The sequence below is a fragment of the Anopheles darlingi genome, chromosome 3 (assembly GCF_943734745.1).
Source record: "Anopheles darlingi chromosome 3, idAnoDarlMG_H_01, whole genome shotgun sequence".
In the NCBI taxonomy this organism is placed as follows: domain Eukaryota; kingdom Metazoa; phylum Arthropoda; class Insecta; order Diptera; family Culicidae; genus Anopheles; species Anopheles darlingi.
The window spans coordinates 10,904,466-10,926,466 of NC_064875.1; the positions used below are offsets into that span (position 1 = coordinate 10,904,466).

General features: G+C 51.2%; 3 protein-coding genes across 7 annotated transcripts in view; 2 read left to right on the plus strand and 1 right to left on the minus strand.

Moving 5' to 3' along the window:
• Positions 1-1,858: 1,858 nt before the first annotated feature.
• Positions 1,859-2,736, plus strand: LOC125957583 (histone H1C-like). The gene has a single exon (XM_049690376.1). It carries the CDS (start codon positions 1,957-1,959, stop codon positions 2,713-2,715), a length of 759 nt encoding a protein of 252 aa, XP_049546333.1. The 5' UTR covers positions 1,859-1,956; the 3' UTR covers positions 2,716-2,736.
• Positions 2,737-4,731: 1,995 nt separating this feature from the next.
• Positions 4,732-5,609, plus strand: LOC125956043 (histone H1C-like). The gene has a single exon (XM_049687506.1). The coding sequence runs from the start codon at positions 4,830-4,832 to the stop codon at positions 5,586-5,588; it is 759 nt and encodes a 252-aa protein (XP_049543463.1). The 5' UTR covers positions 4,732-4,829; the 3' UTR covers positions 5,589-5,609.
• A 215-nt stretch (positions 5,610-5,824) lies between these two features.
• LOC125956042 (histone-lysine N-methyltransferase 2D-like) overlaps positions 5,825-22,001 on the minus strand; it is a 32,151-nt gene continuing 15,974 nt past the window's right edge. For 4 of the 5 annotated variants that reach the window (XM_049687504.1, XM_049687503.1, XM_049687505.1 and 1 more), the window contains 7 exons: positions 20,583-22,001; positions 20,416-20,519; positions 19,874-20,333; positions 18,491-18,607; positions 7,998-18,410; positions 7,172-7,897; positions 5,825-7,088 (listed from right to left, as the gene is read on the minus strand). The exon at positions 20,583-22,001 is cut by the window's right edge and continues 845 nt beyond it. In XM_049687504.1, the coding sequence (XP_049543461.1) occupies positions 6,813-7,088; positions 7,172-7,897; positions 7,998-18,410; positions 18,491-18,607; positions 19,874-20,333; positions 20,416-20,519; positions 20,583-22,001 (13,515 nt within the window). In that variant the 3' untranslated portion in view covers positions 5,825-6,812. The remainder of the gene's footprint in view (positions 7,089-7,171; positions 7,898-7,997; positions 18,411-18,490; positions 18,608-19,873; positions 20,334-20,415; positions 20,520-20,582) is intronic. The other variant, XM_049687502.1, reaches the window with a different exon arrangement.

Here is a 22,001-nt window from a genome sequence, read left to right on the forward strand (position 1 = left end):
ACATTTGGTATTAGAAAGGGGGTTGGATACGTAGTTTAGTTTTTGCTTAAATTACCTGGATATACTATTCACGACGCAAAGGTTGCTCTGATCTGAATCTACCTAATGCCAGCATAGTTATGATGTTGCTAGTTTAGGTAAAAGCCAACTTGGTTCGCAATGCTTCTGGTTACCCGGATGCGACGTACAACATAGGACAAGGGCTGTTTTGAGCCAACATACGAGACACGTTCTTCTGCAAAATCCCTAAGAATGATTGCTAAACGGCTGTATGAGCAGGATATATCCGAGCTTCTGCTAAATAGAACCATCGTAGCGTCGGATCGCTATTGCGTGAGACCGTTTTCCTCGCATTTCCCGCCAGCTTTCCCGACAGCGACCTCTACAGCATGGGACGGAAACTAACGCCGGTTCCTTCAAAATAACCGTTCGGCGGATTTTTTTAAGACGGACGGATCGTCTTTATCACAGCACCAACATGAAGAGCATGGAACGAACGGCATTCCTGCTGCACTAATTACCTCTGTTAATGACCAATCTAAATTACATACGACATAATAGACTCACCAAGGATGATAATACACACTTTACGGACACTTTTATTATCTGAAAATTATTTATACTGGCACAGAATAACCCTATTTTCCTATGAATGCACAAAAGCTGTTACCATCATGATCTACATGATCTATGCTCTGCTGTATTGAATTCGTATGATCGTTGTTCAACATTGCGGAGCTTCGCACCACAACCGGTGCTCAATGGGACGATTCTGGTGAGTAGATATAAGATGAGACGAAACGATTGACTATGAATTGTAAGCTGTAATAACTTGATGCATTTGGTGTAGCTATTACAGCAAATATTCAATTCAACAACTAGGATGAGAACATTTTCATAAACCTTTTAGGCAACTGCCACAAGACACAATCCGATGACGTGTGCAATGAGTGCCGAGGCTTGGCGTCTGTGGTCGGTGGCGATAGGTGCTAGGAAAGCTGAATACAGCCGATTACAACCACTGAATTCTTTGACCAAATTCCTATTTTGACTGTGTTTTATACAGTAAATTCATTTTAAATAGCACTTTTCTATGCTTTAATCGGTTCGAAAACGTTCAACCTCATCCTGCCAAATGAGGCGGCGTCAGTGGAACTCACAGCTGGCTTGGTAAAACTATGGAGCGATTATATGCGTTTGTATCAACATATTTCGCTAAAATTGGATGAAAACTATGCACAACAGTCTTGATAGCACTGTCTGCCAGTGGTTTGAGAATGCTTGGTGATTGGAAAAAGGATATTTTGACCGAAAACCAAACTGGTACAACGCGTTCCCCACAATGAGTTACAACATGCCGAGGCTGTGAATGGTGCCGAAAGCTTGTTCAGAAAAAGACGATTTGGGCATTTAATTTGCGTTTGATCGCCTCAAAGTCATACTTTCCAGTAAATTCAAACCCTAAAGATGCCTAATAACATGCGATTGAGGAGAAACCATGCCTATACTACAAAATAATCGCTTTTTAAGTCAACCGATGCGATGAGAAAGTCACAATTTTGCGACAAGATTCCTATTTAGATGGCTTTTCGGAGCTCCAGAGTGTCGCAAGTGGATATTTTCAGATAGCCACATGTGTAAGCTGCGTGTATCAGTTGCATTTGATATCGATACGACTGGATTTGGTGGACATATTGAGGAAAATGTGAAACACAATTTTTCCGATTTCTTAAGAGCGGCAACATAAAATGTGGCATTAGCTTTTATGCTGCTCTAAATCGAGAGTTGCAAGTTAAGGGAGGGGCGAAGCGTGTGACGACACAGCATCAACAATCACCAACACAGCAGTGTGTGAACCAGTGTGCGTAGAAAAGCATAAACAACCGTCAAGGCGCGAAAGCCAAGCAGATCCTCCAGGTGACCAAACCGTTTTGAGACGAGCATCATCAAGAAGCCATGGCAGATACCGTAGCAACCGAAGCTCCAGCTGCAGCGGCCGCTGCTTCCCCAGCGGCGGTGGCCAAGTCTCCGAAGAAGCCAAAGGCAGCCGCCGGCCCCAAGAAGCCGAAGGTGCCAGCGGCACACCCTCCGGTGAACGACATGATCTTTGCCGCGGTCAAGGCACTGAACGAGCGCAACGGATCTTCGCTGCAGGCGATCAAGAAGTACGTGGCGGCCAACTACAAGGCTGACGTGACGAAGCTGTCGACGTTCATCAAGAAGGCGCTGAAGAGCGGAGTTACCAGTGGCAAGCTGGTGCAAACCAAGGGCACTGGAGCGTCGGGTTCGTTCAAGCTATCGGCCGCCGCCAAGAAGCCTCCAGTAGAGAAGAAGAAGAAGGTGGTTGCGCCCAAGAAGAAGAAGTCGGCATCGGCCGCCGATAAGAAGGAGAAGATCGTCATCAAGAAGAAGGCAGCGGCAGGAGAGAAAAAGCCAAAGAAGGTCGTGAAGAAGACTGAAGGCGCAGCAGCCAAGAAGACCAAGGCAGCGGCCGCCACGACGAAGAAGCCGAAGGCAGCTGCAGCCACCAAGAAACCAAAGGCCGCGGAAGGAGCCAAGAAAGCCGCCAAGAAGCCAGCAGCGGCCCCGAAGCAGAAGGCGACCAAGCCAACCAAGGCTGCAGCTGCTGCCAAGCCGAAGGCACCGAAACCAAAGAAGGCCGCTGCTCCGGCCAAGAAGCCAGCTGCCAAGAAGGCCGCCCCAGCAAAGAAGTAAATCGATTACTTCCAACAAACCCCTCGCACATTTCAAACAGTCCTTTTCAGGGCTACAAATCATTCCAAAAGGAGTCGTTTCACACATTTCTCTCTAACCAGCGATATGCTGCATCTTTCCCCAATATTTCTCCGGGCTATGCTGTCCAGGTACACAGGACATTTGGTATTAGAAAGGGGGTTGGATACGTAGTTTAGTTTTTGCTTAAATTACCTGGATATACTATTCACGACGCAAAGGTTGCTCTGATCTGAATCTACCTAATGCCAGCATAGTTATGATGTTGCTAGTTTAGGTAAAAGCCAACTTGGTTCGCAATGCTTCTGGTTACCCGGATGCGACGTACAACATAGGACAAGGGCTGTTTTGAGCCAACATACGAGACACGTTCTTCTGCAAAATCCCTAAGAATGATTGCTAAACGGCTGTATGAGCAGGATATATCCGAGCTTCTGCTAAATAGAACCATCGTAGCGTCGGATCGCTATTGCGTGAGACCGTTTTCCTCGCATTTCCCGTCAGCTTTCCCGACAGCGACCTCTACAGCATGGGACGGAAACTAACGCCGGTTCCTTTAAAATAACCGTTCGGCGGATTTTTTTAAGACGGACGGATCGTCTTTATCACAGCACCAACATGAAGAGCATGGAACGAACGGCATTCCTGCTGCACTAATTACCTCTGTTAATGACCAATCTAAATTACATACGACATAATAGACTCACCAAGGATGATAATACACACTTTACGGACACTTTTATTATCTGAAAATTATTTATACTGGCACAGAATAACCCTATTTTCCTATGAATGCACAAAAGCTGTTACCATCATGATCTACATGATCTATGCTCTGCTGTATTGAATTCGTATGATCGTTGTTCAACATTGCGGAGCTTCGCACCACAACCGGTGCTCAATGGGACGATTCTGGTGAGTAGATATAAGATGAGACGAAACGATTGACTATGAATTGTAAGCTGTAATAACTTGATGCATTTGGTGTAGCTATTACAGCAAATATTCAATTCAACAACTAGGATGAGAACATTTTCATAAACCTTTTAGGCAACTGCCACAAGACACAATCCGATGACGTGTGCAATGAGTGCCGAGGCTTGGCGTCTGTGGTCGGTGGCGATAGGTGCTAGGAAGGCTGAATACAGCCGATTACAACCACTGAATTCTTTGACCAAATTCCTATTTTGACTGTGTTTTATACAGTAAATTCATTTTAAATAGCACTTTTCTATGCTTTAATCGGTTCGAAAACGTTCAACCTCATCCTGCCAAATGAGGCGGCGTCAGTGGAACTCACAGCTGGCTTGGTAAAACTATGGAGCGATTATATGCGTTTGTATCAACATATTTCGCTAAAATTGGATGAAAACTATGCACAACAGTCTTGATAGCACTGTCTGCCAGTGGTTTGAGAATGCTTGGTGATTGGAAAAAGGATATTTTGACCGAAAACCAAACTGGTACAACGCGTTCCCCACAATGAGTTACAACATGCCGAGGCTGTGAATGGTGCCGAAAGCTTGTTCAGAAAAAGACGATTTGGGCATTTAATTTGCGTTTGATCGCCTCAAAGTCATACTTTCCAGTAAATTCAAACCCTAAAGATGCCTAATAACATGCGATTGAGGAGAAACCATGCCTATACTACAAAATAATCGCTTTTTAAGTCAACCGATGCGATGAGAAAGTCACAATTTTGCGACAAGATTCCTATTTAGATGGCTTTTCGGAGCTCCAGAGTGTCGCAAGTGGATATTTTCAGATAGCCACATGTGTAAGCTGCGTGTATCAGTTGCATTTGATATCGATACGACTGGATTTGGTGGACATATTGAGGAAAATGTGAAACACAATTTTTCCGATTTCTTAAGAGCGGCAACATAAAATGTGGCATTAGCTTTTATGCTGCTCTAAATCGAGAGTTGCAAGTTAAGGGAGGGGCGAAGCGTGTGACGACACAGCATCAACAATCACCAACACAGCAGTGTGTGAACCAGTGTGCGTAGAAAAGCATAAACAACCGTCAAGGCGCGAAAGCCAAGCAGATCCTCCAGGTGACCAAACCGTTTTGAGACGAGCATCATCAAGAAGCCATGGCAGATACCGTAGCAACCGAAGCTCCAGCTGCAGCGGCCGCTGCTTCCCCAGCGGCGGTGGCCAAGTCTCCGAAGAAGCCAAAGGCAGCAGCCGGCCCCAAGAAGCCGAAGGTGCCAGCGGCACACCCTCCGGTGAACGACATGATCTTTGCCGCGGTCAAGGCACTGAACGAGCGCAACGGATCTTCGCTGCAGGCGATCAAGAAGTACGTGGCGGCCAACTACAAGGCTGACGTGACGAAGCTGTCGACGTTCATCAAGAAGGCGCTGAAGAGCGGAGTTACCAGTGGCAAGCTGGTGCAAACCAAGGGCACTGGAGCGTCGGGTTCGTTCAAGCTATCGGCCGCCGCCAAGAAGCCTCCAGTAGAGAAGAAGAAGAAGGTGGTTGCGCCCAAGAAGAAGAAGTCGGCATCGGCCGCCGATAAGAAGGAGAAGATCGTCATCAAGAAGAAGGCAGCGGCAGGAGAGAAAAAGCCAAAGAAGGTCGTGAAGAAGACTGAAGGCGCAGCAGCCAAGAAGACCAAGGCGGCGGCCGCCACGACGAAGAAGCCGAAGGCAGCTGCAGCCACCAAGAAACCAAAGGCCGCGGAAGGAGCCAAGAAAGCCGCCAAGAAGCCAGCAGCGGCCCCGAAGCAGAAGGCGACCAAGCCAACCAAGGCTGCAGCTGCTGCCAAGCCGAAGGCACCGAAACCAAAGAAGGCCGCTGCTCCGGCCAAGAAGCCAGCTGCCAAGAAGGCCGCCCCAGCAAAGAAGTAAATCGATTACTTCCAACAAACCCCTCGCACATTTCAAACAGTCCTTTTCAGGGCTACAAATCATTCCAAAAGGAGTCGTTTCACACATTTCTCTCTAACCAGCTTTAACAACCCAGATATGCTATGCTTCATCTTTCCCACGATATTTTTCCGGGCGAGATGATCAATTATACTGTATTCAGGACAGATAGAAACGGTAGCTAACTTGGATTCTTTCAACGAGATTAGATTGCATATAATATTGGGATTTTGTATTTATTTTAACTGTACATTTGTTCAACTTTTCTTAATCGGGATTTTTCGAATGTGTCTGCACTACACGTTCCAGCCATCGGTACTAACTAAAAAATGGCTTCCTCTATTCGCACCACACCACGATCCGCTTTAATACTTAACATGCGTAATGTGTATAAAAAGGAGGTTTGTGAAAGTGTATGGGCTTTGAGGGGATGCGTGAATTGATGGTATGGGCCACGACGCAACATACCATTCCGCTAATCCTATACCTTATCTATCTCTTCTGTTTCCTTGTTACCGTTCTAAAGTTCCTAACCCGTCTCTGGTAGACCACCATCTCCACCACCCACCCACCGTGTCTGGCCTGGGTGGTGAGTGTTCTGCTGGTGTTAAACACAACAATTTTCTTCTCACGATCTCGTAATCTTTTTGTTTGCACATTATTTCCCGTTTTTCACTTGTTTATCCGCTTACGATTTACTCGACTCGCACCAACACCACAATCCTTTTGTATATATAGCAAAATCTGTTGCTAAAATAATCGTCCGAAAATATATATATGTATGTATGTATATATATATTCTTCCTAATAGTATATGTATATAGGTAAAGATATAGTTATGTATATGTGTATAGATGTATATAGTCTCTATTAGAGTTACAGTTCGGAGAGGGTGAGAGTGTGGTGATTGGGGGGAGGGGTACAGGTGTTTGTATATTGTACGGTTTATTCACGACATGGCCTTGGCCTTTGTCGTCGTCGTCGTCGTCGTCTTCACCATTCGTCATTACCTTCGTCAATAAAGAGAAGAAAGCGCGTGTGGTCCCCGTACAATTTGTATCCTCTACGCGCGGGTTATCCATACCGTATCACACACTGTATGTATGTCACTTATTGTTCTACTCACTTATCGTATCGTAAGCTACTATATGGTGTGCGTCGCAGCAGACACCACATACTGAGTCACCGCGATATGAGCGACGTCCTTTAATTCATCCACTTCTTGCAGTTGGGTGCGCCGCACATGCAGGAGATCTTATGGGCGTCGTCTTCGATATCAAACTTGTAATCGTAGGACAGTTCTTCGCCCCGATTGATGCGCCGCTTGGCAAAGATGATAATCCGCAGCTCACGATCCACTTCGACCGTTTCCGTCACACAGTTTGGATTGCACGAATGGTTAATGTAGCGTGCCAGTCCACCGGAAAGCGTCGCATCCACCACGCGCTCCTCGTCCAAGCGGAACATATAGATACCACGGTTCTGTGAGAAGAATGAAAGAAATGCATCATTAGCTAAATGCACGCATTGTAATCGCGCTGTCAAGGACGAGAACACCGCCTTACCTTTGCCTCGTACTGCTTTTCGCGCAGCTCCGACACCTCGGTGCGGATCACCTCTCCGATGTACTCGATCACCATCGTGTGCTTCTCGAGATCACGGGCTGCGTACAAACCTAGGCCCTGAATTTTCGAGCGCGCCAGAAACACATTGTTACGCCATTCCTGCTTCATCTTCTTGTACTGCGAGCTTTTCGAGTGTACGAACTGTTTGCTGTATGGGCAGGCAACTTCACCGGCCGGGGACGAACTGGTCGGCACGAAGGTAGGCCGCTGGCTAGCGGCCGTTCCCGTGCGCTGCGTGTGCGGTTTTTTCCACGAGAGTGTGTGCTTCAGCTTCGGCTCGGTACGGGCCGCCCCAGATGGGTTGATGGCGAGCGGTAGCTCGAGCAGCGGATTGCGCCCGTACTTGAACCGATAGTCGGTCAGCGTTTCGATGCCCGGCAGACTCTCGAGTATACGCACCACGGCCGGTTCCGTCAGCCCGAACAGATCCTCACCGCTGACGTAGCGCGGGAACAGTTGCACCAGGTGGCAGTTTTTGCGCAGCAACGCCATCGGTTCAAGGATCCGCTGCCAGACCGCCTTCGGTGTTGCGTCGCGCAGCTCGATATCCTCCTCGGACGCTTCCTGTACGAGCACCCGGAACTCGGGCCGCCCACTGACATCCGCGATAGAGCATATGTAGCGACATCGCTTGTTCGGTCTCCGCATAGACCAATAGAAGCGTATCTGGAGAGCAGAGAGAGAGTGGATAAAATACAGTTGCGGGTTAATGCTTTTGCCATTGGTTGGTGAAAAAGAGGAAGGCGCGATTGGTGTCACTACTTACAATCTTATAGCCAATCGGGTAGATGTAGTTGGGTGTGTGGAAGCTTTGTAGCTGATGCGGCAGTAGCTGGCCAACGTTGAGAAAGATGAGGCTGCCGACGCGCAGTAGATTGCTCGACTCGGAGTGATGCATCACGGACGCGACCTGGCGGCTCTCATCCCGATCGACGTAGACGCGCCGCTGCACGCTCAGCGTCGTCAGTTCCGAGTCTTTCTCCGTGCGCGGTGCATGTGTCGCGCACATGGTGGACTTGTTCTTGTAGAACACGCAACCATCCTTCATTGCACACCCGAGATGGTACACGTTGGTGCACCGCGTTTTGAAGCACTTGATCGTGGCACCCGGGCTAGAGCAGAAAGCGCACACCGACGTGAGGCTGTGCTGAAGCGCCGTCTCTAGGTTCATGAGCGCACCGTTGACCGTCTCGTAAACGCCATCGGACCAAAGCGCACAGTTCAGGTGTACCCACTTGTCGACGTCAAAGTTCAGGAGACGAGAGGGCCCATCCGCTACACCGTCACCAACCGTGTGGCAAAAGATGCAGCGCCGCGTATCGTCCGGCACCTTGGGCGATGGCGTCACCGTTATGTTCATGCGGAACAACGTTTCCGTGATCTCCTTCTCCGATGGTTTCCGGAGCCGCTGGACGGGGAAACAGTGCGGGGTGAAGGTTTTGTACCGGACGCCCTTCAGCTGTTTCGCCGGTGGTTGCTCGCTCACATCATCCTCACTGGCAGCGCCGCCAAGCGGATGTTTGCGATTCTTTCGATCGCCACTAGCTGATCCATCGCCTGCCACTGAGTCTACTACCATCATTTCCTCGTCATTTACTTCCTGCTTGATTGTCACGGTATCCTCACTACCAACCGCGGTAGACGCCACCGCTGCCTTCACTGTTCCATCCCCGTCTTCGGCATTCGGCACCGATTTGGCGGCCAACGGTGTACGTTCGTCATCCACATCCAGCACGTTGGTGGGACGCCACTTGAACTGTCGGTAGCACTGCTCGCTACAGAAGTACAGCTCATCGGACTCCAGGAGTCCAACGTCATCCTGCGACCCATCCCGTGGCCCATTACGAGCCGTCAATAGCGGAAACTCGGTTGCCTTCGCGATGATGATGTTGCTGAGGATCACCACGTCACAGTGACGGCAGAAGCGTGCCATTCCGTTCAGGATCGTCTGGATGTCGATCGGTGCCCCTTCCTTACCATCCCGTCCCTTCGCACGGTACAGGCCCAGCTTTTGGCTCGTGGGTGTGGCCGTTCGCTCCACAATCTGATACGCAGTCGGTGGCGGAATTTCCAGTATGTTGGCGAGATCGCGCAGCACCCCGAGGATGTCTTCGGCGGCCGAAGAAGTAAGCGTTAGCGTGACCGTCACGTTACTGCCATCCTTGGGCCGATTAGGGCCCATCACGGACGCTGTCGACGGTGGGCCACCGAACCGGGATCGTACCGTATCTTTATAACCGGCACCACCACCTTCATTCTCCTTGTCGCTAGTGTCCTGTCGCGATGCGGCTGTTACCGGGCGCGACAGACGTGCCGCCGACCCATCGGAGAGCAGTGTAATGGCTCCTCCCTTGCGCAAACGAATCGGAACCGGTGCCAGGATCGGTACAACCGGTGACATACGGCCGTATACGGTCATCGGATCATCCTCGTCGTCCTCGGGTTCCTCCTTGATTAGCCGTAAACCGGGAAACCCGATCGGTGAGGCGTCCCATCGGTGACACTCGGGGCTCGATGTGCTGACGATCGTATCGGGCGAATCAAGATCGCGATCTGCCGCCGTACCGCCGCGTCCCGCCGTCGTAAACTCATACCGCTGCCGTTCCTCCGTTTCGAACTTGATCGGTGGAAACTCTTGATCATAGAACCCACGCTGGGTCTGGGCGGTGGCCGGTACCGCCGCTTTCGGTGGTGGTTCCTTCACACCGAACGGGCTCGTGTTGTAGAAATCGGCCACCGTGGGCAGCTGAGCTGCACCGTAGCAACCGGTCAGATCCCCGCTAGCGATCGAGTATGACTTCAGCAAGGTGAACCGGGACAGTTCGCCCGTACCGAACAGAGGGCACACGGCGTGGTTGCGCGGTAGCTGCGGTTCGAGGATCTGCATCGGTGGCAGCAGACGCAACTGGCCCATCAGATTATCGATACAGGTATCGTAATCCTCCTCCACCTTAGTCGATTTGCGTGCTTTCTTCTTAGCCTGTCCGCCACCACCACTGCCACCACCCCCTCCGGTGCCAGCGGCAGATGCGCCAGTGCCCGTACCACTGCCGGTACCACCACCGACACCACCAACATTACCGCCACCGTGCTGCTGTTGCTGCTGCTGACCCTCCTTGATCGACTGAATCTGCATCTGGCGACGGTTTTTCTGATATTCGCGCCGTTTTTTCTTCTTCAGCTCCAACGCTATCTCGGCCGCGGTTTTCGCCGGGACAGTCTCAATGGGCAAAGCTGGGGCTGCTGTGGTCGCATCCACAGTTACACCTGGTTCCTCTTTGATGGTGGTAGACAAGAGCGTGGACGATGATCCATTGCCACTGCTGCTGCTGCCAGTGCTAATCGCAGGCGTCGGGGTGTTGCTAGTTGCCGTGGTAACAGTCGCTGCAGAATCATTGCCTGGAGACGGTGATGTATTCGGACCGATCGGAGGTGTCTGGGAAGGTGGGGGTCCCATCGATGATGATGATGATGGAGCAACGGTCATTACGGACGAAGAGGAGTTGGTACTATTGGTGGTGGTGCTGCTGCTACTAGTGACGGTTGTTACCGGGCTACTAGCCGTAGTTACCTTCGACTCTGCACCGCCTACTGTGGCACTGGCATCGATACGGAGTGAAGCTGAACCAGGACGTGATGGTGGCGCTGGTGATGACGATGACAAAGGTGTGGTCGGCCTGGTACCACCAGGTGTGGTCTCAGTGACCGGACTCGGCGTCACACGTCGCTGCTGATCGTCAACAACGTTCGTTTTCACCGTGGACGTTGCAATCGCGACATCCGTCGTGACTGTGGTCTCTACAGTAGCCGTTGGCATGGTTTGCTGCTGGGTTACTGATGTGACCGTGGTGGCGGCAGCAGTTGTCGTTGCTACCATGTCCCCCTGGTTCAATGACGCACCCTGCACGATCGGTTGTGCGTTTCCCGGTTCCACCTTCACCACCGGTGGTTGACCTCCGGATGTGGATACTGCGATCGTGGGAGCACCTCCAGTTCCTACGGTCACGGCAGTGGTCGAGGCAGCAGCGGCAGCCGCTTGTAGCATCTCTTCTTTCTTGATGCTGGCGGCGAGCATATTGGCGACCAGGTTCGGTGTCGGATGGCTAGCAAGATTGGACGGGGGCTTTGAGACAAACGAGGTTTCTCTCGAAATCAGCATCTTCGCTTTGTTTGACGATGCCATTGTGGTGGTTGAGGAGTTTGCCGATAATTCCGCCGTTGGCGTGCTGGATGTTGCAGGGGTGCTAGTGCTAGATGATGTTGGTGTTGAAGCAGCAGCCATACTCACGACAACCACCGTTGATGGTTGTCCTGCTGTAGCCGTAACAGCTGGAGCGGTAGCAGCACTAACCACACCACTGTTGGAACTCGCGGATGTAGGCAACGGTGTAACGTTGGACAGCGTAGTGACCAAGGAGCTTGACGCGGATGCAGCCGACGATGATGATGAGGAGGAGGAAGAGCTGGACGCTGCCGCCGTAATGGTAACATTTGCCACCGAAGAAAGGGAGGAAGGATGGGGAGCGCTGATGATCTGGTGAATGGCGGTCGGTGGATTAGCCGACGGTGGAATGACGGGACGTGCGAGCTGTGCCTCGAGCGAACTCACGACACCCAAGCTCGGTGCTCGTTGATTCGTCATAAGCCCCGGAACGACCGATCGGCCGATCGGTGAGGGTGCCGGTGAAGCCACCGAGGAACTCGATCCAGTCGTATTTTGGAGCAACTGCTTCAGTAGTACGTTTTGCGATTCTTCCGATTTGCCGACACCGGAACTGATACCGCTACCGCCACTGTTGCTGCTGCTGCTGCTGGTACTGGTGTTGCCGCTAATAGATGAGCTGCTTATGGTAGAGAACTTACAACCACCACCACCACCAGCGTTGTTGCTCGAAGTATCGGCAGCGGACGTTTTGGCTGCACCCAAGGTAGAAGAGGAGCTTACACTTGTATCATCCGTCAAGCTGTCAACCGGTTCACTCTTGATTATGGTGGCCACCACCGTAGCCGTTGTTGCTGGCGTGGTAGGTTGTTGTGATGCATTCGTTGCTTCGAGACTTAACCGCTTGCTGAGAACGTGCGTTGCTGTCTGCTCACGACCGTGCAGCTGATGGTGGATCGGTGGTTCATCGGTGGATTTCGACCGCCGGAACGAGGTAACGCTCTGGAGTTGGTTTTGGAGTAGTGTGCTCATGGTGTTGCTGTTCGTTGAATTGCTACCGCCGCTACTGCTGCTCTTGAGCAGAGGCTGCGACAGTGTCGCACTGAGGATGCTGGTCGTGATGGGGCTGGCGGAAGTTACGCTTACGACCACGCTGGATGTAGCAGTGGCGCCGGCCGGTCGGTTCGGTGTCATTAGAATGGATTTCGTACCATCGCTCGTCGTGCCAACGACTGTGCCTAGGCTGACGATCCTTGTCTGTCCGGTCGCCTGATTGGTACAGATGATTTGCTGTGGCGTACCGCCCATCGTCGAACCAGGCTCGATGACGGACATTGACGCCGCCGCGCTGCTGCTAGCAATCGCAGAGCTTCCGGTCGTGGCCGTTGGGGCGCTAGACAGCTTCAAGAAGCTGCCACCAGTGCCAGTACCACCAACGCTAGCGGTCGTTATCGGCTGTTGCTGCTGTTGTATTTTAATTTGTTGTGCTCCACCTTGACCAGCCTGTGAGCTGGTCAGCACTACAAGCTGTTTTTGGGTTAGACTGTGTGCGACGGTTTGCTTACTGTTTGGTGCACGAACCTGCTTGAACAGAAATACATTACTATTGGACCCGCCCATACCGGCTTGACCAGGCAGACGGCTCAGTTGTAGCTTGGTACCGGCAATCGTTGCGGTGGCCGTATGCGGTGCTCCTGATGCAACGCTAGATGCCGTTGCTGCCTCTGATACGGCTTTCGCTAGGTTCGAGTTGCTCGCGATAGCCGATGCCGGTAGGATGGTTTTACCGGAAACCGTTTTGAGTATGCTGGCAATCGTTTCCGTTTTGCTCATGTTGTCTTGGTGACGCTTGGAAGATGCCGACGGTGACATCGATACGGTATCGAAGGTGATCGTCGAGATGTTGGATGCTGCTACACTGGTCGCATTGGTGAGCGACGACATCGGTACGACCGTACCGAACGTCGAGGTCGTGAAGCTGGTAGATCCACCTCCAACGCTTGTTGGTGCCGCGGCGCTGCTTGTGGCCACATTGATTGAGGACATGATCGAGCGCACCTGCTGCGACACATTCATGGCGTTAAGCGTTAGTTCATTCGGTTGCGAGAGAGGTGACAGCTGTGGCACGATACGTGCTCCAGTGGTACCACTGCCGCTTACAGTACCAGAGGAGGACACGTTGGAACCTGCTCCTCCACCACCTCCTCCTGTCGCATTCGCCATGATCGGGCTGCGCGAATTCTCACGCGCTTTCGCAATGAGATGGACCGGAATAATGTTTTGTTTCGGCTTGAGTCCAGTCGCATTCGTCGGGGCGGCGGCGGCCGCCGTGACTGTTACCATTGTCGTCGATTGCACCACATTACCATCACTGGTTACGGTGCCTCCTTTCAGTTCATTCTGCGTTACGATCGATGAATCGTTTGATGAGGAGGAACTACCGCCATCCGCCATTGGCTTTCCCGTGGCATCATCTTGCGAAGGCGTTGGATCGCCTTTCTCTAGCGGCAACTGGTCGGCATCCTCTTGGCTGATCGAGCTGTCGGGTGAGATGGAATCATCCTCGAAGATCTTTGTCGGCAGCGACACATCCTGCGAAACGGTCAGCGAAGACAGTTTCGCATAACTTATGCTCGGTGATGGTGCTTTCGACTTGATGTTCATCACAAGGCTCTCCGAGGAAGGCACAGTAGTGCTTAGCTGCTGTTGTGGTTGAGTAACGGCCACAATCGTGGCCGTCGTCGTGCCCGCGGTAGACGTAGCCGACGAGGCCCCTGCTGCATTGTTCATACTGACCGCGGATGGTGTGATGGTCAACTGTTTTCCGGTGGCAGATTGAATTTTTATCTGCGATCCAGCCATGCTGGCCACATTGAACTGCTTTTGCAGCTGGGGTTGCTGCTGCTGGATAGTGACGGATGTGCCACCACCGGGACGTGCGAACGATTTAGTAATTAACGCACCACCGGCGGCCACCGTTTGAGCGTTCAAGTTAAGTGATGAAAGCGTTACGATGCTGGTTGTGGTGCTGATTTTCTGTCCTCCGACCGTTATGACCGTACCACCACCACCACCACCACTGCCGCCACTAACGTTAGTGCTACCAAGGCCACCAGTGAAGGTAGCTCCTTTGGGCAGACTACCGATAGTGAGCCCCGATGCGTTGACAATCTTTTTCGTTTGCCCTCCTCCGGTAACACTGATGGTCGTAGTCTTGTTCGCTCCCGGCATGGTACCTTCACTATTTCCTCCTCCACTGCCTGTACCAGCTGCACTGTTGCTACCATGATGCTGCTGATGTTGTTGCTGCTGCTGCTGCTGCTGTTGTTGCTGTTGTTGCTGCTGTTGCTGCTGCTGGTCGGATGATGTTTTGGGCTGTGTTGTCGCTGTCGTGATGGGGATACTTTTCAGTATCGGCACTGAGATAGTCGTGTTGCCGATCGATAGCTTTGCCGTGGTTTCGGTGCCATCCTTTACTAGACGCTGGTGTGCGGCCGAAACGATCGGACGGGTTTGCATTAGCGATTGCTGTATTGCGGCAATTCTGGCTGTCGGATAGGACATCGGTTTCGCTGACGTGGCACCCTGCTGCCCTGGGGCTGCCGATACAGTGACCACCGTCATCTCTTTACCAGACGCTGTGCTGCTGCCGGTGGGCAACTTTTCAACCGCGACCAGCTTGTTATTGTCATCCTTTCGCAGATAGATCGTCCCCGTTTTCGGTGATCCACTGTCGACCACCACAATCGTTCTGCCAGTAACGGATGGTGTTGCTGAACTGCCTTGGGCCTCTTTTGGACGGCTATCAATCATGGCCTCGAAATCCTCTGATGTCGACGCCATACTATTGCTAGCATCATCCACGCTCTCGACGATTTCAATCTCTGAACCAACTAACAACGGTCTACTGTCCTTTGCATTCGTTATATCGCTCGTGTCTGATTTCTTCGCTGTCGATAGCACTACTGGTAGTGGTGAGGAAACGATCGTCACACCACCATCCTCACTGTCGACACATTCAACCACGTCCTCCGAGAAGAGATTGTACTCGGAACCACCGACGATCTGCGAGTTAAGTGGGCTGCCAACGATCTCGTACCCACCGCCACTGGAACCAACACTGACACCACCAACACCCGCGGCACTGCCAGTACTCGACAGTGACTCGATGATCGTCTCATCCCCATCGACACCGTGCTGTGCGACCGAGTTGAGCGAAACTTCGGTTGCCACTAGCGCTTTATGGTCGTTGTCATCGTCGTAGTCCATCAAGCGTTGCTGCTGCTGCTGCTGCTTTTCATCAGGACTACTATCGATTACCACGATTTCCTCGACACTGCTACTAGTGCTACTGCTGCTAGCACTACCGCTACCACCACCACCAATGGTTGCTGTCTTTAACGTCACGACCTGTGGTTTCGGAACGATCGTTATACGATTACGGTGCTGCTGGATAAACGTTGCTGTCGCCAGTTTGCGGCCTTCGGGTGTAGCACCAGTGCTACTCCCGGCCACTACCGTTCGCTGTTGCAACGAAGGTGTCACAGTTACGCTAGCAACGGTATTAGTAGCCGATGTGCCAGCTGCCGCTGCCTGCTGCTGCTGTCTTTGCAGCAGAAGCTTCTGCAATCGCTGTTGCTGGTTTACGGGTATCGCTCGCTTGTTGCCACGTGCTCCGTTGTCCCACATCGGTGACCCACCACGCAAACCAAGTTTCACGTATCGAATATTAGCGAACGGGGCCGATGTTGGAGCAGGAATCGGATTGGAAGGATGATTCATCCCACCACCACTGCCACCACCATTGTTGGGATTATTGGCGTAGTTTTCCCCACCGGTCATTGACTGTTGGCGCATCATTTGCTGCTGCTGTGGCTGGGGTTGTTGTTGTTGCTGCTGCTGCTGCTGTCCGTAGTACAACATCGGACTTTGAGGCATCGGAGATTGTGATGTGGGAGTGTTGCCACCGTGGCTCAACAAGGGCGACGGTGGTTGTTGATGGATCGGGCTTTGCTTTGCAAAGTTCATATGTTGCTGTTGCTGTTGCTGTTGTTGTAACTGATGCATTTGCATTTGCTGCTGCTGCTGCTGCTGTTGCATCATTTGCATTTGCTGCTGATTAGGCTGTTGCTGCTGCTGCATCATTTGACCGGCGGCGCCCGGATGCTGTGGTGATTGTTGTTGTATCATTTGCATACCACCACCGCCACTGTTGGGATGCTGGGGTGATTGCTGTTGCAGGAGTTGGCCGGTTGAATGTTGCGGTGATTGCATCAACTGTTGGCGTTGTTGCTGCATTTGTTGAATGCGTTGCTGTTGCTGCATGAATTGTATCTGTCGTGGATCCATACCCTGCTGCTGTTGCTGTTGTTGGCCAATGATGTTGACCGGACCTGCTCCTCCAGGGGACATGATCGGCTGTGGGCTACCGAGAGGTGAATTGTAACCACTTCCACTATTGCCTGGCTGCATTTGGCGAATGTTAGGATTTTGAGCCATCATTTGTTGATGCTGCATTTGTTGCTGCTGCTGTTGCTGTTGCTGTTGTTGTTGCTGCTGCTGCTGCTGCTGTAGCTGCATGTTGCTGGCAACTCGCATTCGTACATTGGGATCATTCGGTATGATCTGTGGTCGAACGAATCGCGTTTGCTGTTGCTGCTGTTGCTGAGGATTCATCATCGGATTTTGATTCATCATCATACCCTGCTGTTGGCTGTACTGTTGGTGATGACCCGGGCTTTGTACCATTCTGTTGCCGGCACCGACCAGTTGCTGTCCACCCATCCGGTGCTGTGGTGAGGTCATGCGCGGTGCAGGTGACGTTAATCTTCCGGGCAGCGAGGGCGATGGCGAAGGACCCCCACCATGTCCCGGACTGAAGGGATTATCGTCGATTTGTGAATGTGGCGTACCGATGCGTGGCGACGGTTGCATGGTGCTGTACGGCGACATGGCACTGTTTGAGTTCGTATGATTACCGCCCGGGCTCTGCATCACTGAGTTTACGCTAGCGGGACCGGGACTCTGGGAGAGCAGTGGACTTGGTGAGTGCAGTGGGCTTTGGCTGGGCTGCAAAATCGTGTTACTATTTAACGGCGATTGTACCGGTTGTTGATGCATTGAAGAGCTTGGAGAGGGCGACATTAACGGTGACTGCGGGGCAAGTAGCGACTGGGAAGCTGGTGAGCTCCCCGGGGTCGAGGCACCGGTACCACCAAGCATTTTAGCAGCAGACGAAGGGTGCTTTGCTTTGTAATCCTGCAGTATGACCGAGTGCTGGCGCTGCTGACGCCGTGCGTTTTCCAGCTGCTTCTGGATGACTGTATGGTCAGCCGTCGTTTTCTGTAGCTCCTTCGCATCTCCTTCCGCCAACTCGTTGCCATGTTTGCGCTGTTGCCGCTGTTTCGTGTTGAGTTGCTTCTTTACTTTACGCAGCTTTACTATTTCGGTTTCGTAGTACTTCAGTTGGTTCGACAGGACCGTGTTCTGTTGCTGCAGCCAAGTTTCGTAGTTGGCCTGAAGCATACGATCTTGCTCGGTGACTATATTTTCCGGTGGCTGTGGCGGTTGTGGTTGCAGGTTTGCCTGGAACAGTGGTATTGTTCGATTGGTAGATGGTGACGTCGGATCGACAACTGGTGGTGGGGCAATAACTGATGACACACTACCACCAGAAACCAGCGGAACTGATGATAATGTAGCACTATTAACAGAGTTGCCTCCCGTTCCGATTTTCTGTTGCAGCATTGGGTTCATCATTCCCCCACTTGTGCCGGTTGGTGTGACGAGAGATTGTGAGGATTGATGCGTTCCCATCATACCACCGGTACCGTGGACTGGTGTTTGAGGACGCCACTGTGGATTCATCCTTTGTTGTGGCTGTTGCTGTTGTACCATAAACTGGCCGCCAACACCGCCATTCGGTGACTGCATCTGGAGTTGCTGAGCGATCGCCTGTTGTTGGTGTTGTCCCGGGTTCGGTATCAGACCACCTTGTGGCCGGTTACGTATGTAATCCTGTTTGGAATAAGACAACAAGCGATGGTAGTCGTCACGTCAGACAATCTTGGGAATTTAAAAGCTTGAAAGAAACATACCTGATGATCGCTCATCATCCCTTGACTGGACGGCGGCATATCGTTAGCTTGCTGCAGTTGGTTCGCCTGCTCCCGCTTTTCCTGTTCCACCATATCCTCCAAAAGCAAACGCTGTTCCTAGGAGGAAGGGAAATGTTATGGAATAAAAGAGGTTTTAGTATGATTAGAAGCAATGCATGCCGGGCTACTGCTGACTAGTTCGGCGCGACTACTATCTCTCGCTTTTGATGACACGGGGCGCAATCATAGCTTACTATTCATAGCATGAACGGTGACTCGTTTTTGCGAAACAATACACCAATAACAAGCATCTAGTGTACTGGTGTATCAAACCACGAAGCGAAAGAGGTGCCGCGCTATTTAGGTTAAGACGCTTGTGGTTGAAGCTGCCTACTCATACGGCACTACCACGCACACACACATACACACGTGACACTAAAGATTGGTAGGAGTTGCACTCAATCGGGCAGCGGTCATTTACGGTTTAGTTGTAGAAATAGCGAAAGAGACAGAATAGCGAGAAAAAGTTTGTAATAAAGCAACGAAGTCCGACGCGGAGAAGAACGAGGGCTACTACGCGAAAGGGAAAAGTAAAACTTTTGAAAGCAACACACACAATGGTGGTAAAAGTAGCGATGCAAAGAACATAATCAATCTAAAATTGAATTATTGAAGTCAATAGTACGCAGTGGCACGTATAATCTAGCTAACAGTGGCTACTGTGACGCTTTCGAGAAAAGCAAGATACGAAAGTAAAATCTTTTCAAAGTTTAGACCAAGCATTGTAAGTAAGAACGAGCGAAGTGTGTTTGTGTGTGTATGTTTCTAAACGGCCAACATGATCGACTGCTCTAGATAGGGCAGCTTTCAGCGCGAACGGATTCTAGGTGAGCTTAGGTCTGCTGGGACCAAGTGGTAAAAGACTAGAGTGCACAACAAACTATCGTGTTGATGCGTGTACGTGTGCGCGTATGTGTGCCCGAGGGGGTGATTTCCACCGGTGGCCCATTGGCATCCGTTTTTTTTGTGGAAACGTCTCACCTTAAGCAACAGTGATCGACGCGAAGAAGCACTTGCGGAAGAAGTAGGTACACAGAAGTGATCGTAATATTTCGCGTACGGTTGATTCTGTCGAACGATCGATCGCGAATGAGCGAGAAGAGAAATGAGACCAAATAATCAGCCACCGTAAACGAGCAAAAACGGAGCACATAACGAGAGAGGGCAGATGTGAGACGCGGCAAGAGTGTATAAAGTAGAAAAGCAAAACGAAGGGGTTCCCCAATTCATAATTTTCAACAATACAGTTCGAAGAGACGTATTTAACTTTGCGGAAGATTTCATAACACTCAACCACTTTCCCATAATGAATTGTGGTCTCACCTGAGGATTACCGCCAGCAACAGTATGGCCTTGAGGTGCTGCATTCGGCATCGTTTGATTGCCCGGGTATGGTGGTGGAGGCTCCGGATAGGGGGGTGGGGGTGGCTGTCCAACCGCTCCGGGTACGTTTGTTTGTTGTGGTGCCTGCTGTTGTTGTTGTGGTTGTTGCTGCTGCTGATGTTGCTGAAGATGCTGAGGTTGTGCTACCACCTGCTGTGGATGTTGAAGCATTCCAGCATTTAGCTGCTGCTGCTGTTGTTGTTGCTGGGGCTGAGACTGTTGTGGCTGATTTGACACTACGGTCTGTATAATACGATTGCCAGCCATTTGCTGCTGCAGGACACGCTGTTGGGTCTGCTGCGGTTGACCGGAAATCATGGTTTGCACCATACCCGGTCCCATTCCCGCACCAGCGCCTAGCTGCTTGAGTTGTTGCATGCGTTGTTGCTGATTAATAAAGCTATGAAACGGGAAACGGAAGATGATAATAATTACAATAAAGCAAATAGCTTGTGCTAATGTTCGTTGTCATTGATTTTTACCCAGCCTTCATATTGGACGTTACAACACCACCATTCCCATCCTTTAGAATCATCCTCTGCCCTCCCATCGCATTCGAACCGACCAGGATTCCTTGTTGTTGAATCTGTGTGGATGTAAACTGCATGTTAGCGAAATTGAATGCACATGTTTACTCTGCACAATATACCTGTTGCTGTTGTTGCATTTGCATCACTGATTGGTTTATCATGGTTGGGCGTATCGTCTTCATTTGCATTTGTACCTGTTGCTGCTGAGGGTTGAGTATTTGTTGTGATCCAAATTGTTGCTGCTGAAGCTGTTGTTGCTGTTGCATGACTTGATTAGGTGCCGTGGTAGCAAAGTTGCCGGGTGCTGACTGTATGCCATGCTGTTCAACACCAACACTCGGAACTGCTGCATTATTTGCATTGCTAACACCAACACCATCGCTGCTCTCTGCGATCTTTTGCCTGCTTTTAGCTTCCGCATCCTTAGCATCGTCATCCAACTCCAGACTATCCAGCAGAGTCGACTTCTCTCCGTCCGTCGAATTGAGTTCCGGATCGGCGTACTCGAGTAGGTTGAAATGTATGTCACCCATTTCAGCCGTTAGCGAGTCCAGTAGTTCCGCATCGTCATCTCCCAGCTCACCTAACAGATCGCCCACACCTTCCACCTCACCCATACCCGTATTGTCCTCTTGTTCGAGCTTTTCCAACTCGGCACTCACACTATCCGGTATCTCTGATGGACCGCCACCCGCATTGGGCTGCTGGGATGGCGGCTGTTGTTGTTGCTGCTGCTGGTTTTGCTGCTGTGGAGCTCCAGCAGGACGCGAAGAAAGGGTTTGCGATGGAACGTGCGCCTCACCTTCACCAGCTAATCGTTGTGCGATCAGAGCTATGTTCTGTTGATCCGTTTGCGATGAGGTAAGCAATTGTTGCTGCTGCTGCTGTTGGTTATTGACGATCATTTGCTGTTGATGTGGTTGAGTATGCATCTGTCCGGTAGGAGTAATGAATTGGCCACCACCGTTAGGCGATGAGCCGCTACCATCGGATATTGGCGTTCCATTTGGTCCAATCAGCTGCATCCGTTGGCGCAAAATTTGTGATTGCTGTTGTTGTTGCTGCTGCTGCTGCTGCTGCTGAGTGATTGTCATGCCCTGCTGAGTGATGACCATCTGGTTGGTGCCGGTTGCTGCACGGACAATCTGTTGCCGTAACACTATCTGAGAGTTAGGACCGACGACGATGCTTCCGCCTCCTGCTGTTGGTCGATTCATTGCTCCAGGCATTCGTGGTCGTGCCATCATGTTCGGTGGCAACGGTTGCCGGAATGTACCCATATCGGTTGGACTCATCGGCATCGGTGGAGCCGATTGACCAACGGCCACTGGTTGCTGCATCATAACCGTTTGCTGTGGTAATTGGGATTGCTGCTGCTGTTGTTGTTGTTGTTGCATTTGATTTTGCTGTTGCTGTTGCTGTAGCAAATGCTGTTGCTGCTGCTGCTGTTGTTGTTGCTGTTGCTGCTGTTGATCATCGACGAATCCGCCGCCAGGCGACTGTACTTGCTGATGCTGCGGCGATTGCTGGGCAACAGA